The 16,037-nt window shown below is 38.8% G+C and overlaps 1 protein-coding gene across 2 annotated transcripts in view; it reads left to right on the top strand.

Annotated features, from left to right (window-relative positions):
- Positions 1 to 14,242, top strand: part of cpt1a2b (carnitine palmitoyltransferase 1A2b) — a 56,501-nt gene extending 42,259 nt beyond the window's left edge. For both annotated transcript variants that reach the window (XM_057861464.1, XM_057861465.1), the window contains exons 18-19: positions 4,797 to 4,889; positions 8,887 to 14,242. In XM_057861464.1, the coding sequence (XP_057717447.1) occupies positions 4,797 to 4,889; positions 8,887 to 9,015 (222 nt within the window). In that variant the 3' untranslated portion in view covers positions 9,016 to 14,242. The remainder of the gene's footprint in view (positions 1 to 4,796; positions 4,890 to 8,886) is intronic.
- The last annotated feature ends 1,795 nt before the right edge of the window (positions 14,243 to 16,037 follow it).

Here is a 16,037-nt window from a genome sequence, read left to right on the forward strand (position 1 = left end):
ACAGAACACCGGGCACATGAAGAGGGGAATATAGTGCTCTCCCGGCGGGGGGATGTGCGACAAGCCGCCTGTCGTCGGCCGAGGGGACAAGGAGCATGTCAGCCATAAAATGCAAGCCACCTACAAATTAAAATTATCCCAGTATTTGACATAATACAAAACACGATTTTTACTCACTTCCTCTTAAGTCCCATGGTCCCACAGTAGTAGGGCTTGTTTTGGCCAATATCCACCGGTGAAAAAAGGCCAAAAAGGCGCACACGCCTCTCCCTCGTACAGCAAGATTTTTCTGCAGCCGTTTGGCTGGCGTGATGTGAAAAATAAACGTATTAATCCGCAAAATCAGCTGAATCCTTAGTCCTTCTCATACAACAGTACGGCTGTATAGTAAAGAGGACTCCTTCCTCCGTACACGTCACAGCGCCCTCTTTCTCAACTGGAGACTGTTGCCGGAAGTCACTCATTTTCATGGCGCGGGATTAAAAAAACTAAATAAATATAGCGATCGCTTCCACACACATCCAAGCGGTCCATTTCATTCAGGAGCATAAAATACTGCGTGTATTATCAAATAAACATGCTTTTTCGTGTCACAGGCACTTTAAAGTAGTAGTCTTCTTTGGTAGCCTATGTGGCAGCGATCTTACAGTGGGTATTTTCTTCACTAAAATACTATGAACTCGATGAAATCTTGGCGGATTTTCAAACAGTTTGGTTTATAACAAACCGGATTAACTTGGCTATGATTCTGGCTGGATGTAAAAAAAATTGTTTTTAAGTATTCTGTTTAAAAATCGATGTGAAATTTTGCAATTTATAGCTTTTTAAAAGTGCACACTTCATTGGTTATAATGTGTATTGAATGGCGCTGACACAAAATGGCCGAAAAATGATAACTGCAGTCGCAATTGACTAGCAGCGTGCTTTTCGCATCTCGTACTGTATACTGTATATGTGATGTCTATGAAGTGTTGGGTCACAGACCAGTTGTAATGGAATGCAAATACTGGTTCATCATTTACACCAGGGTGCCCAAGTCCCGTCCTCGAGAGCCCCTATCCAGCTTGTTTTCCATGCCTCCCTCCTCCAACATACCTGAACCAAAAATCAAGATCGTTATCAGGCTCCTGCAGAGCTTGCTGATGGGCTGGTTATTCGATTAAGGCAGGGGTGTCCAAACTTTTTGCAAAGGGGGCCAGATTTGGTGTGGTAAAAATGTGGGGGGCCGACCTTGGCTGACATCCTTTACGTAGAATATATTTAAGCAAATTTTAGCAAGCCATTCTGTGTGTCACATTTGCTCTATTTTTTTTTTATTAATAATTTCAACACTCTCGAAACTATCCTTTGTGGCGTTCTCTTTCGACGCTCGGCCTGTTGCGAAATACTAATGCTGTAAAATTAAACTAGCTTCAAATTGCTTCAATTTCTCGCTACGTATGTTCCTTGTAATCTTGTCGTTCATGTCAGTGTGTCTTGTTTGGTAATGTCGCCTCACACTGAACTCTTTAAAAACAGCGACTGTCTCTTTACAAATGAGGCTGACACAGTTGTTGCGTATTTTAGTAAAGAAATAGTCAAATTTCCACCTATCCTTGAAGCGTCGGCCGTCACAGTCAACTTTTTTTTTGTTGTCGCCATTTTAGAAAATCGGGAGTAAAGGGTCAAACAGGGTAATTTTGCTCAGAGTCCTGCTGCCTATTAGTGGGTAAAGGAGGAGCAGCATTTAGTGTGTAAGCTACTTCATATGCTGGTAGCAGTACTGCTGACCAATTTATTAAGTCTGTGTGCGGGCCAGACGTTATTGATTTTATGACAGAGGCTGGGGCCCGGATGAAATTTGACCACGGGCCGCATTTGGACCCCGGGCCGGACTTTGGACATGTCTGGATTAAGGTGTATTAAAGGGGGGAGACATGGAAAACAAGCTGGATAGGGGCTCTCGAGGACTCGCTTGGGCACCTCTGATCTACAAAGTACTGCTGGAGAATATGAAGATATATTTTCCTAAATGACTTATCGCTATAAATATTTTCTGTCGGCACTACTGTCAATTTAAATATTGTCAATAGGAAGTGACCCAAATTTGACAGCAAGTGCCCCGAAACCAACATGAAGTGATCCCAGATCAACGGACCTTGACCCCGTAAATGCCCCTAAATTAACAAGAATTGGTGCAAAATCAACAGGAAGTGACCCGTAAATGCTCCTGAATCAACAGGAAGACATTCCCCTAAATAACAGGAACTGATGCAAAATCAATTGAAAGTGTCCAGTAAATGCCCCAAAATTGAGAGGAAGCGCCCTAAAACCAACAGAAAGTGAACCCAAAATCAAAAGAAATGAACTCTGTAAATATCCCAAAATCAAACGTTACTGACCCGTAGCATTTTACCAACAAGCAGAGCAAAGGAGTTTCTCTAGAATTTTAAAAAATATATTGTAGAAAAATAAAAAATAAATTGTACTCAACTCTAAAGTGCTTATGTCTCAAATCCATGATGCAAATGAATCATGATACAGACACTAGATGTGTTATGTCCACTAGATGTCACTTTACCAGCACACCAGGGGCGTGATAAATTAACACACAGCACAAACATAGTGTTTATAACTAAATCAGTTACCTCATTGGCTGCCATTGATGTTGGTAGACACACAGTCCAAATGAAGTCCTGCAACAAAGGTGAATGAAACAGAATGAGCAGAACCACAAACGTAATCTTCATAAAGACTGGCTGGCTTTATTTTTTTCAATCATTTTTTTCCTTGAAATATTAAAAACTACTAAATCGTGGCATATCGCGGTCAGTTATAGTTGTCCGTTAATGACTTTTTAACCGCTATCTCGATATTGTCCAACTCCAAAAATCCAATGCCGAGATCAAACCGATACCCATTTATACGGTCGTGTACTTAACATATTATGGCTAATTGTATTGTGATGTTCAACTGGATGGTTTCATAATGATAAAGGTAACAACTTCAAGATTTTCCAAATAAACATTCTGTGAAAAATAAAGTTACGGAAAAAGTGTCTATATTGCACCATTATACAGTGGTACCTCGACATCCGATCGCTTCGGCACACAATCTTTTCGAAATCCGACGTAAAATTTGACTCGCCATTTGTTTCATCATCCGACGACATGCTTTAAATACGACGATCTATGACAGCGGCGCAGTGTCTTATTTTTTCCCCACAAGATGGAGGCACGGAAGATTTTGTGAGAGCAATCAACATGGGTTCCAATAATGTTAGTGCTGGTGGTGAAAAAAAGCAAAAAGGTAATGCTTACCCGCCGTAGAATGTCTACTCTCGACGGTCCTCCTCTGACCTCCGTTCGCCAGTCGTTAAGGTTAAGGTAAGTTAAGGTGACAGTTATTATTGTGGTAACATTGCCAAAGAAATCGCCAGCTTGGTCACGTTTGTAGTCATTTATTCCATCAACTTGTGCAACACAACACACCTACGGTTCCCCGCAGCTGACCATGTAAAGTGAAAAGTCCTCCCTCACTCTGGCATGTCAACCACGCAGTGTGTTCAGGTACACCACGCAAAAATACATCTGCCACATTAGAACCTGATTCGTCACATTATTACAGGTGTTATTGTTATTATTACTATTACCGTATTGGCCCGAATATAAGACGGTGTTTTTTGCATTGAAATAAGAATGAAAAAGAGGGAGTCGTCGTATATTAGTGGTGTAGAAATTATACCCATGCACGACTCTCGATGGCGTCAGATATCATTGAAGCGATGTTCTGTCATGACAGCTCTCAGCTACTCTACCCATTCACGACGCCAGATGGCGCCAGATATCATTGAAGCGATGTTGTCATGACAGATCTCAGCTACTTTCAAGTTTAACCAGTTTGCATTGTTTTATTGCAATGTTTTTCCTTATTCAGATTTGTTTCAAGACTACAGTTACAGTTAAACTCCACTTTGATGGTTAATGCAGCTATTGCAATTTTGTTGTTTTATCACAATAGATTGGTTTATTTACATTTCAAAAACCAGAAGCTATTCATCTACGAATGTGATTGCACTTTAGTTTACATGTTTAAATGTTCAGATATTAAGATTTTGAATGAGGCAAAATAACATGCTTTTCTCTCAAATATATTGTTATAATCATTTGTTTCGGATGTACTGTAATTTTATTTTCTGTAAAAAAATTAATTAGGTGTTCAAAAACTTGAGTCTTAAAAAAGAGGGCGTCGTCTTATAATCAGGGCCGTCTTATATTCGGGCCAATACGGTAATATATTATTATTCCTATTTTTATTCACAATTTAGCTGTTTTGCTCTGTGTTATTGCTATTTGCAATAGTACCAGCAGTATTAATTAAGGATTTAGTGTAGGTTTTCGGGCAGTGGAATGAATTAATGGAATTATAATGTATTCGTATGGGAAAATCCTGCTCAACATACTACAATTTCGACTTACAAACTAGGTCTTGGAACGAATTAACTTCGTACGTAGAGGTACCACTGTATTTATAGTTGAAATCGAAATACTGCAAACATCAGTTTTTTGGATCAAGTGCAAGTGCAAAGTGCCAGTAAGGCACTAACATATCACATATTCACATGCATATTGACTCTAAATTGATAATGAAAAACCGATGTCTATAATTATCCGATTTCATTTTAAGATATTTTTATCGGATTGGACAACTCTAGGGATCATGATACAAACTGGTGCATTTTAGGATAGATTTTGTTCATATCACCACGCACAACTACACAGAGACACAAAATTCACATTTCTCATTGGCCACTGCAGGTTGCAGATGATGGTTACGGCGTTTCTTACATCATTGTGGGTGAAGATATGATCAACTTTCACGTGTCCTGCAAATACTCCTGCAATGAAACGGTAAGTAAAATGCGCCTTTTGGCTTTGTTTTTTTTTATTTTTTATTTTTTTATTAACCGTCCATTTGGATGCAACCCAGAATTTGAAATGTGTCACGATTACAGTGTCATTTTTAACTCATTGGCTGCTCTTGCCAACGACGGACATCCAATTTATTTGAACGAGGAGGAATGGCTGTGAATGCTCATCTTTCAAGTGCCGTTCGCAGCGTCCAATTCATTTTGACTCGAATCAGCCAATGATTTAATTAATGAAAAGTGCTTAATAACTACAGACCAATGATTTGATTTGATTTGATGAACTGGCCTTATGCATTAGGGGTGTGCCACCACGATTCGATTACGATTCAGGCTGCTACGATTCGATTACTGAACAATGATCAAGGTATTGACGCGATTATCGCGATTATCGATGCATCGTACATTACCAATTAATACCGTAGCCAAACAAATTTATGTCCATTATTTATTTAAAATATCGTAATGATTCAACAGGAACTATGGAAACATGCCCATACAACAAAAAGCTGCCCTTAAGCTGCTTTTTTATTTATTTATTTTACAATAAAGTGCAAAAACATTAACCATTTTAAAGGGAGTACTTATTTCTCTCAACAATACAATAATATTTACACAGATGGAATGAATTCCACATTTTCTGGAAACAAAGTGTCTTTAGAAATAAGACTTTTTTTAACCAATATGCTTGTGTTTTTTTACAGATTTCTGTACTATTTTGCATGTTTGTAGTGTTACCGCTGTACTTAATCATGGTTTTACACGTTCTGCATACAGTGGGGCAAATAAGTAATTAGTCAACCACTAATTGTGCAAGTTCTCCCACTTGAAAATATTAGAGTGGCCTAAAATTGTCAGCATGGGTAAACCTCAACCATGAGAGACAGAATGTGGGAAAAAAAAACAGAAAATCACATTGTTTGATTTTTAAATAATTTATTTGCAAATCATGGTGGAAAATAAGTATTTGGTCAATACCAAAAGTTCATCTCAATGCTTTGTTATGCACCCTTTGTTGGCAATAACAGAGGCCAAACTTTTTCTGTAACTCTTCACAAGCTTTTCACACACTGTTGCTGGTATTTTGGCCCATTCCTCCATGCAAATCTCCTCTAGCGCAGTGATGTTTTGGGACTGTCGTTGGGCAACACGGACTTTCCACTCCCTCCACAGATTTTCTATGAGGTTGAGATCTGGAGACTGGCTAGGTCACTTCAGGACCTTGAAATGCTTCTTCCGAAGCCACTCCTTTGTTGCCCTGACTGTGTTTGGGATCATTGTCATGCTGAAAAACCCAGCGACGTCTCATCTTCAATGCCCTTGCTGATGGAAGGAGATTTTCAGTCAAAATCTCTCGATACTTGGCCCCATTCAATTGCAATTCCATGCAATTCAGTATTCTTTCTCCTCCAAACACGAGAACCTGTGCTTCTACCAAAAAGTTCTATTTTGGTTTCATTTGACCATAACACATTCTCCCAGTCCTCTTCTGGATCATCCAAATGCTCTCTAGCGAACCGCAGACGTGCCTGGACGTGTACTGGCTTCAGCAGGGGGACACGTCTGGCAGTGCACGATTTGAGTCCCTGGCAGCGCATTGTGTTACTGATAGTAGCCTTTGTTACTGTGGTCCCAGCTCTCTGTAGGTCATTCACTATGTCCCCCCGTGTGGTTCTGGGATTTTTGCTCACCGTTCTTGTTATCATTTTGACGCCACGGGGTGAGATCTTGCATGGAGCCCCAGATCGAGGGAGATTATCAGTGGTCTTGTATGTCTTCTGTTTTCTAATAATTGCTCCCACAGTTGATTTCTTTACACCAAGCGTTTTACCTATTGCAGATTCAATCTTCCCAGCCTGGTGCAGGTCTACAATTTTGTCTCTGGTGTCCTTCGACAGCTCTTTGGTCTTGGCCATAGTCGAGTTTGGAGTGTGACTGACTGAGTTTGTGGACAGGTGTGTTTTATACAGATAATGAGTTAAAACAGTTGCCATTAATACAGCATATAGGTAATAAGTGGAGCCTCGTTAGACCTCGTTAGAAGAAGTTAGACCTCTTTGACAGCCAGAAATCTTGCTTGTTTGTACATGACCAAATACTTATTTTCCACTCTAATTTGGAAATAAATTCTTTAAGAATCAAACAATGTGATTTTGTTTTTTTTTTCCCACATTCTGTCTCTCATGGTTGAGGTTTACCCATGTTGACAATTACAAGCCTCTCTAATCTTTTTAAGTAGGAGAACTTGCACAATTGGTGGTTCACTAAATACTTATTTGCCCCACTGTATGAAATACACGTGAGCAAATTAGCTAATTAGCTTAGCGCTCGGCACTAACTATTAACATCTCAAAAACAACATCAATAAAGGCTAAACAGTACAGGAGGGTTCGTGTACTCTAGAGCTGTCCCGACTAGTCGACATAGTCGACGTCATCGATGACGTAAATCCGTCGACGAGCACAACATCCCGTCGACGGTTAATGAAGGGTTAAAAAAATATATGCGTGGAAAGTTAGAATGTCGGATGCTCTGTTTGCAAGCGGGGAAAGCGGCACAAAGCCAAAAAAAGCGCACCAGAATGTCCAAAACATTGCCTTATTTCAAAGAAACAAAGGAGAGTACACTCTTCTGTCCTGTCTCTTCAATGCCAAGCTTGGCTGCAAGTCGGCCGTGAATAAACACCTCAAGCGCCTTCACGCAGTTTGTAATTTTTTTTTCTTTCATTTTTTGTACACCAGAGGGTGCTGTCGCCTTACTAAATAATAATGTTTCATTGACAATGGGCCTATAAGTGCTATTAGTATTGTTCTTAATGCTAATTGAAAGGTTTATTTCATGTTATGGTTTATTTTATGGTATAGAAAATTATATAAGGTTAAAAGGTCATAAATATATACAGTATATACAGTAATTGCACTCAAGGGAGAGCTTGTCAATGATAAGGTAATAAATTAAGGTAAAGGCAATTCATATAGGCAATTCATTGATATATAAATAAGGTTTAAAAGGAAAAAGGTGAAAAGTTTTTGTTAATTTCTAATTGTGTTGCTTTATTTGTGTGCACCGTAGCTCTTACAGTGTGTTTACATCAAGGATGGAATAAAAGTTGTAAACCATCAGTTTAAGAGACCATCTTTTCAATCGGGATGCTACACTAGTTAATTCTATCAGCATTTGAACTCATTGTTTATTTGTGATTTATTATTGTTATTTACGTGTTTATTTGTACTTTAATAAATAATTTGAGTGTTCCAATATGTTTTTTGTGAATTGATAAGCGTCAACAAAAATTTCATTGCTAAATTGGTTAAATAAATAAATAAATAAATAAATAAATTATTAGATTAGTCGACTAATCGTAAAAATAGTCGGCTGACTAATCGGGAGAAAATTAGTCGTTTGGGACAGCCCTAGTGTACTCACATCTTATAGATGCACACGGGTCTTAGTAACACACTCAAGACTGTGTTTAATTGAAATGCCTTAAAACTACTGCTGCACATCTGAAAGACAAGGAGCAATGAACTATCTCTCTTCCCCTCTTGCTCAAAAAAATAACTTGTGCAGAATTTATTTTCCAGTCTTTTAAAAAAGGAGTAAATCTGTCTCTCAGTAACAGGCAGCATCCATCATAACGTGCGTGCGCCCGTTAACGGTGCCTGGGCGGCAGACGTGTCTTGAATTTTGGTCTGCTACGAAAGGTTGCCATAAAGTTAGGAGGGAAAATAATCGTTTTTGAACCTTTATGAATCGTAATCGAATCGTCACATGTCGAATCGCGATGCATGTAATAATCGATTTTTTGGAACTCCTCTATCATGCATTGAGTCTAGGCCACATACTACATGTCAAACTCAGGCCCATGAGATCTTATTAAGTGTATGAATTACGCACACCACTTATGCTGCTCCAGGCATTTGATAAGAAGCTGTTTTGATATGATACCCTACTGTAATGATTTCCGGCTTACATTTCAGGACTCCCACAGATTTGGAGCTCAGATAAACAGAGCTCTCCAAGACATCATGAGCATCTTGTCTACTGACATAAAATCTCCCTCATGGTCCAAAGCCACAGACGAGCCTAAGCCTAACAAGAACCTCTGAATAATGTCGAGCTCACTTGAACACATCGTGACGATCCTATTCTGTTGAAAAAGGTGGAAATAGTAAGATAAAGCATTTACTCCATACTTCTCTACCAGTCTCGGTAAAAAATGAGCATTGCATTTGACTTATCTTGTATCGAATCCTTCTCAGATGGTTCCTAATACTGTGGTCAGTGAGTGTTTATGAAATAATAATGCATCCATTTAAAAGGGAATTTGAAATTTAAGCTCATTTGACATCTAAATATGTTTATGGTGCTTACCTGAATTTTATATCTGTATTTCTTACAATAGTTACTGTTGCCTTTTTTGTGCATAGCATTTTCATTTTTTCGCCTAATAGTTTGTTTCAGTTTTGATTTGTACAGGAAGTACAGGACTAGAATGGAAAAGTAGTCTGGTCGGTGTCTCTGTGATATTACAGGATGTGGTTTAGGATGTTGTTATCAGCAGTTCTTTGTTGCTGCTTTGAAAATGTGCTGAAAACCACAGCTAATGAGATGGCAGCAAGCCAGCATCTTCATTTGATGCTTTTCAGTCATAACAGACTGCACGTGTTTGAGCTCAAGGACTGATCCTATCCAGCCCTATTAACAAAGAAAATGGAAGAGGTACTTCTTTTTATGCCTGGTTAGTTTTGGATACTGTATTTTAGTCACATTGTATATGTTGTTTTAGTTATCTATATTTAAGTCAAATTTAGACTATGTTTGGCTCAAGTAAGTGTTGAAAGTTGATGGCTTTGTCATTGATTTCACTAATGCTATTTCCTTTAATTTATAATAACCCTCTGTTTTTCTTATGTAGACAAATGAACTTCAGTTATAGCCAACAAACTCGCATGGGAATGTTTTGGCACATGACACACCCAATTAATGTTGCCTTGGAGACACTGTTGATAGGAAGCTTCAAAGCTTTGTAAAGCTGCGCAGCATGACTGAGTCAGGCATGAAAATCTCTCACCTTTCGGCGAAATTCGCCGTTTTGAAGTCAAAAAGGATGACCTACGTGAATCGTGTAGATCCGAGGAGAAAAAATTTTAAGGGGGAGGGGGGGGGTCGTTTGTAGGCATGTGCCAGTTACCTTCACGGATTACCATGCTATGAAAACGTCGCGGTTACAAAACCACTAAAATTTTCCGTCATACAGTAGTACGTATTCGTTATTTTTCATGTGTCGAAAATGCAGCCAGAATTAGCTTGGCGCGGCAGCGCTTACCTCTTCCCCTGTTTGATGCTGCGTGTGTCAGTGACGCTATTCCAGCAAACCCAAAAACAAGCACTCCAAACGCAAGGCGTAAATTCTTCAATTTATTGATCTCTCAAATCGTGGTAACTGAAATATACCAAATGAATACATTTAAAACGTTGTACACTCGTATTTTTCCACATGTGAGTAGCTTCAACAGTTTAGCTTCATGAAAAAGTTCGTCAAAAACAAAACACACATTTTCCTTTCAAATTCAATACACAAAGTTACTAAAAACTTACAAAGACGAATGATAGGCAAGGCTTAGCTAGGACAGCAACTTCATTGAGGTTAATCACAGCCGCTGAGAGAGAAACAAGTTTGTATGCGGGGAGGAAAAAAAAAAAAAAAAGCGTCAAAGATCGCTAATTGCGACAGATGATCTTGTACTAAGCACGAATTCACATTCGCTGGAGGAGGTAAAGTATCACTCCCAATTGTTTTTAGATGAATGCATTTGCCAGCATATTGAATTTAGTGAGTAATGGTTTTCGTTTTCATATTTTGTGGTATGACAAAGTTACTGCCGTTCGTTGCAGCTTGCGTTGAACACTGCCTGAGAGTCCGGTGAAAAAATAGCTCCCGTTAAGGTAGCGTCAAGCTTGTGTATTTAACGGTAATATAAAAGCAGTGTTGTCAATAACGCGGTATCGTAATGCGTAACTAATCTGATTACTTTCTTTCAGTAAAGAACAATCTAACGCGTTCATTTTTCTAAATCAGTAATCTGAGGAAAATTACTTTCCTTGATGCCTGTGCGTTACTATTTTGTTATTGCCCCATAATGTGTGTAGAATGAAGAATACTGTAGTCATGGGAGTGACATCACATGTCACATTTTTTAATCGGGGATGGAACAAAAAGGGTCACGTGTATTACCATGATGCGTGAGCGCTGGGAGTTTGCGGCCAAAACAACATAGCCTTGGTACCTCGCCAGGATGCAATGAAATAGGCAGGAGATATACTACAAACGGCTGCATTTGCACACTGGAAACACAGCCATTACTTCTAATTTTTGTCCAGTAAAGATAACAAAAATATCTCTTTGCGCTGGCTCAAAAAGACTGTCCACCGCTATAAGCATCCAATTCAAGCACCACTTGGAATTACAGCACAATGACAGCCAGGACTTTTTGATACTGCTCGTGCTCAATCCTCGGTTCAAGCTCAGTTGTTGTTGAGGGTTTTGAAAGCTTAGGTTTAAAGAAATTCTAAATATCCATCTTGCCTCCTCAGCTGTAGTTTTGGCTAAGCAATGCAAACGGCTGTCTCTAAGGTTCTATAGTCACATGATCTGTTCGAAAAATAATTTGGACCCATTATGAAATACTTTGAAGGATTCCTGTTCATTTTATTCATTTGTGTTGTTTGTTTTATTGCTCTAAAACTTTTATAGACAACATTTTAAGGGCCATATTCAATGGTCTTTATTTTAAAGGGGAAGTTCAGAATTTTTTACATTAGGCTTAATGTTTGAGTTAGCCGGGGTTTAATTAGTCGTTGGAAATGATTTGAACAAATTCTGTGCAGTTTGACAGTTATTTGTTAGTTTCAGGGCTCCGGAGTGGCTAAGCTAGCGCGAGTCAATGGTGGTTGAAATCAACTCCTTCAACTAATTAAACCCCCGTTAACTCGAATATTAAGCCTTATGTGAAAAATTAAAATGGTCAAATTCGCCACATGTAGGACGTTTTGCCGACGGCGGACATTTTGGCAGAACGCCGGAACATATTTCCTCCACACCTTTCTCACCTTTTTAACCCCTGACCCATTTTCATGCCTGCTGAGTGTGACCTGAGGCACTGAAAATTGCAACATACAGGGGTTGGACAAAATAATGGAAACACCTAACATTTTGGCATCATAATTATTAAAAATTATTCTTAAAGAATTGCATGAGGAACATTCTAATGAAGTTAAGCATCTCGTATGGCCAGCACAATCCCCAGACCTCAACATTATGGAGCATTTATGGTCAGTTTTAGAAATTCAATTAAGATGTTTATTTCCACCGCCATTGTCTCTAAATAGTTACAGGGTATTCTAACTGAAGAATGGCTTAAAATTCCTTGGGAAACAATTCACAAGTTGTATGAATCAATACCTCGGAGAATTGAGGCTGTAATTGCTGCAAAAGGCGGATCTACACCATATTAAATTAGTTTTTGATGATTTTTTAAGGTGTTTCCATTATTTTGTCCAACCCCAGTAGCACAATGTGTTATCTATAGGCAAGAACATGATGGCCCTTTTTGTGGTTATCCCATTCTGACTCCAAGAAATGACTCAGTGTTGGACGGTCAATTATAGTGTGAAAAAAAAAATCTTGTGTCAAATAAGTATCAGTTGCTATTTGCAATTGGGTAAATAAGCAACCCCAGCCACATTATTTGAAAATAATCTACTTGTTGTGTGGGGCACATTTGTTTTGTTCATGGTTAAAATTGAGCTATTCAGATTGATATGCACGAAATTAGCAAAAAAGACTTTGAGATAAACACACTAAACCGTGTGAAGAAGGATTTTGCTCATAACCTTTATTATGAAAATACTCGAGGAAATTGTTGGATGTATTTTTGCACGCAATCTTGGAAATGTCTGCCAGTTTACAGTAAACCTGGGCAATGAATCAATTTTATTAATTCTAACTTTTATTGGTTGTGGATGGTTCAAATATAATTAATTCCAGTTTTGTTGTTGTTTTTTGCTAAATAAAACAAAAAACAAATACAGTTGTGGTCAAAAGTTTACATACTCTTGTGAAGAACATAATGTCATGGCTCTCTTGAGTTTCCAGTTATTTCTACAAGTGTGATTTTTCTCTGATAGAGGGATTGGAACGGATACTTCTTTGTCACAAAAAACATTCATGAAGTTTGGTTCTTTTATGACTTTATTATGGGTGAACAGAAAAAAGTGATCAAATCTGCTGGGTCAAAAATATACATACAGCAGCACTAATATTTGGTAACATGTCCCTTGGCCATTTTCACTTCAATTAGTCGCTTTTGGTAGCCATCCACAAGCTTCTGGCAAGCTTCTGGTTGAATCTTTGACCACTCCTCTTGACAGAATTGGTGCAGTTCAGTTGAATTTGATGGCTTTCTGACATGGACTTGTTCCTTCAGCATTGTCCACAAGTTCTCAATGGGGTTTAAGTCAGGACTTTGGGAAGGCCATTCGAAAACCTTAATTCTAGCCTGATTTAGCCATTCCATTACCACTTTTGATGTGTGTTTGGGGTCATTGTCCTGTTGGAACACCCAACTGCGCCCTAGACCCAATCTTCGGGCTGATGACTTTAGGTTATCTTGAAGAATTTGAAGGTAATCCTCCTTCTTCATTATCCCATTTACTCTCTGTAAAGCACCAGTTCCATTGGCAGAAAAACAGCCCCACAGCATAATACTACCACCACCGTGCTTGACGGTAGGCATGGTGTACTTGGGGTTAAAGGCCTCACCTTTTCTCCTCCAAACATATTGCTGGGCATTGTGACCAAACAGCTCGATTTTTGTTTCGTCTGACCACAGAACTTTCCTCCAGAAGGTCTTATGTTGTCCATGTGATCAGCAGCAAACTTCAGTCGAGCCTTAAGGTGCCGCTTTTGCAGCCTCTCAGTCCATGGAGATGCAAAACACGCTTGACTGTGGACACTGACACCTGTGTTCCAGCAGCTTGTAATTCTTGGCAGATCTGCTTTTTGGTGATTCTTGGTTGAATCTTCACCCTCCTGACCAATTTTCTCTCAGCAGCTTGCGTTTTCTTCCTGATCATGGCAGTGACAAAACAGTGCCATTCACTTTATACTTCCAAACAATTGTTTGCACTGTTGCTCTTGGGACCTGCAGCTGCTTTGAAATGGCTCCAAGTGACTTTCCTGACTTGTTCAAGTAAGCGATTCGCTTTTTCAGATCCATGTATGTATATTTTTGACCCAGCAGATTTGATCACTTTTTTCTGTTAACCCTAAATAAAGTCATAAAAGAACTCAACTTCATGAATGTTTTTTGTGACAAAGAAGTATCTGTTCCAATCACTCTATTGGAGAAAAATCTGAGTTGTAGAAATAACTGGAAACTCAAGAGAGCCATGACATTATGTTCTTCACAATCGTATGTAAACTTTTGACCACAACTGTATAGCAACAAATTATTCAATAGATGATTCCTTGAAAAATATTTTGTTATTGGGGTTACGTTATTGGGGGCTAACAGCACAAATAGGGGAAATGGAAAGGATACTTAAGACAGAGGTTTTGCACTTTATTTGCATTACTTTGGTTCACCATCTAACATTTCTAACCCTTTAAAGGGCATGTAAGTCTTTTGGTAGTTAAAGAAAAAAAATCCAATAAGACCTGATGTCCACATAAAGCACAATGGGGCAAATAAGTATTTAGTCAAACACTAATTGTGCAAGTTCTCCCACTTGAAAATATTAGAGAGGCCTGAAATTGTCAACATGGGTAAAGCTCAACCATGAAAGACAGAATGTGGGGGGGAAAAAACAGAAAATCACATTGTTTGATTTTTAAAGAATTTATTTGCAAATCATATTGGAAAATAAGTATTTGGTCAACACCAAAAGTTCATCTCAATACTTTGTTATGTACCCTTTGTTGGCAATAACGGACGCCAAACATTTTCTGTAACTCTTCACAAGCTTTTCACACACTGTTGCTGGTATTTTGGCCCATTCCTCCATGCAAATGTCCTCTAGAGCAGTGATGTTTTGGGGCTGTCTTTGGGCAACACAGACTTTCAACTCCCTCCACAGATTTTCTATGGGGTTGAGATCTGGAGACTGGCTAGGCCACTCCAGGACCTTGAAATGCTTCTTACGAAGCCACTCCTTTGTTGCCCTGGCTGTGTGTTTGGGATCATTGTCATGCTGAAAGACCCATCTTCAATGCCCTTGCCGATAGAAGGAGATGTTCACTCAAAATCTCTCGATACATGGCCCCATTCGTTCTTTCCTTTACACAGATCAGTCGTCCTGGTCCCTTTGCAGAAAGACCGCCCCAAAGCATGATGTTTCCACCCCATGCTTCACAGTGGGATTTCTTTGACAGCCAGAAATCTTGCTTGCTTGTTGGTGACCAAATACTTATTTTCCACTCTAATTTGGAAATAAATTCTTTAAAAATCAAATAATGTGATTTTCTGTGTTTTTTTTTTCCACATCACATGCGTCTCTAATCTTTTCAAGTAGGAGAACTTGCACAATTGGTGGTTGACTAAATACTTATTTGCCCCACTGTATGTATAGCCAGATCTCAATTATATATTTTTTTAAATGATGATTAATTATAATCAATAAAAATGCTAATTGAAATACCTTTTTTTTTTTCTTTTTTTTTTTTTTTTCTTGGCATTTTAACTCATTGCTTGCCATTGACTAAGATAGACATCCAATTCATTTAAACTAGGAGGACTAGCTGTGAATGCAATGCCATTTCTTTAGTTCCCCTTTCCCAGTCAAAATGGATTGTACATCTGCCGCCGTTAATGGCAGCCAATGACCTCAATGAATGCCCTATAAAGGGTTACATGTGTTTTGAGCTTTCTCTGTCTAATGTTCTTGGCATATCCTTGGAAAATAGGAGAGGGGGGATTGGGGTGAAAAAAGTGAAAATTTTATTTTTAGGCCATACCGCCAAGCCCTAGTTTGCACTGTTTGTCTTTGTGGGGGTAGAAAATAAGCACTGTATGCAGATCCCATCTAAGCGCTACACAAATCTCTTTATGTACAGTAAGTCACATTTGCC

Source organism: Corythoichthys intestinalis, chromosome 16 (assembly GCF_030265065.1).
Source record: "Corythoichthys intestinalis isolate RoL2023-P3 chromosome 16, ASM3026506v1, whole genome shotgun sequence".
NCBI classification, from domain to species: domain Eukaryota; kingdom Metazoa; phylum Chordata; class Actinopteri; order Syngnathiformes; family Syngnathidae; genus Corythoichthys; species Corythoichthys intestinalis.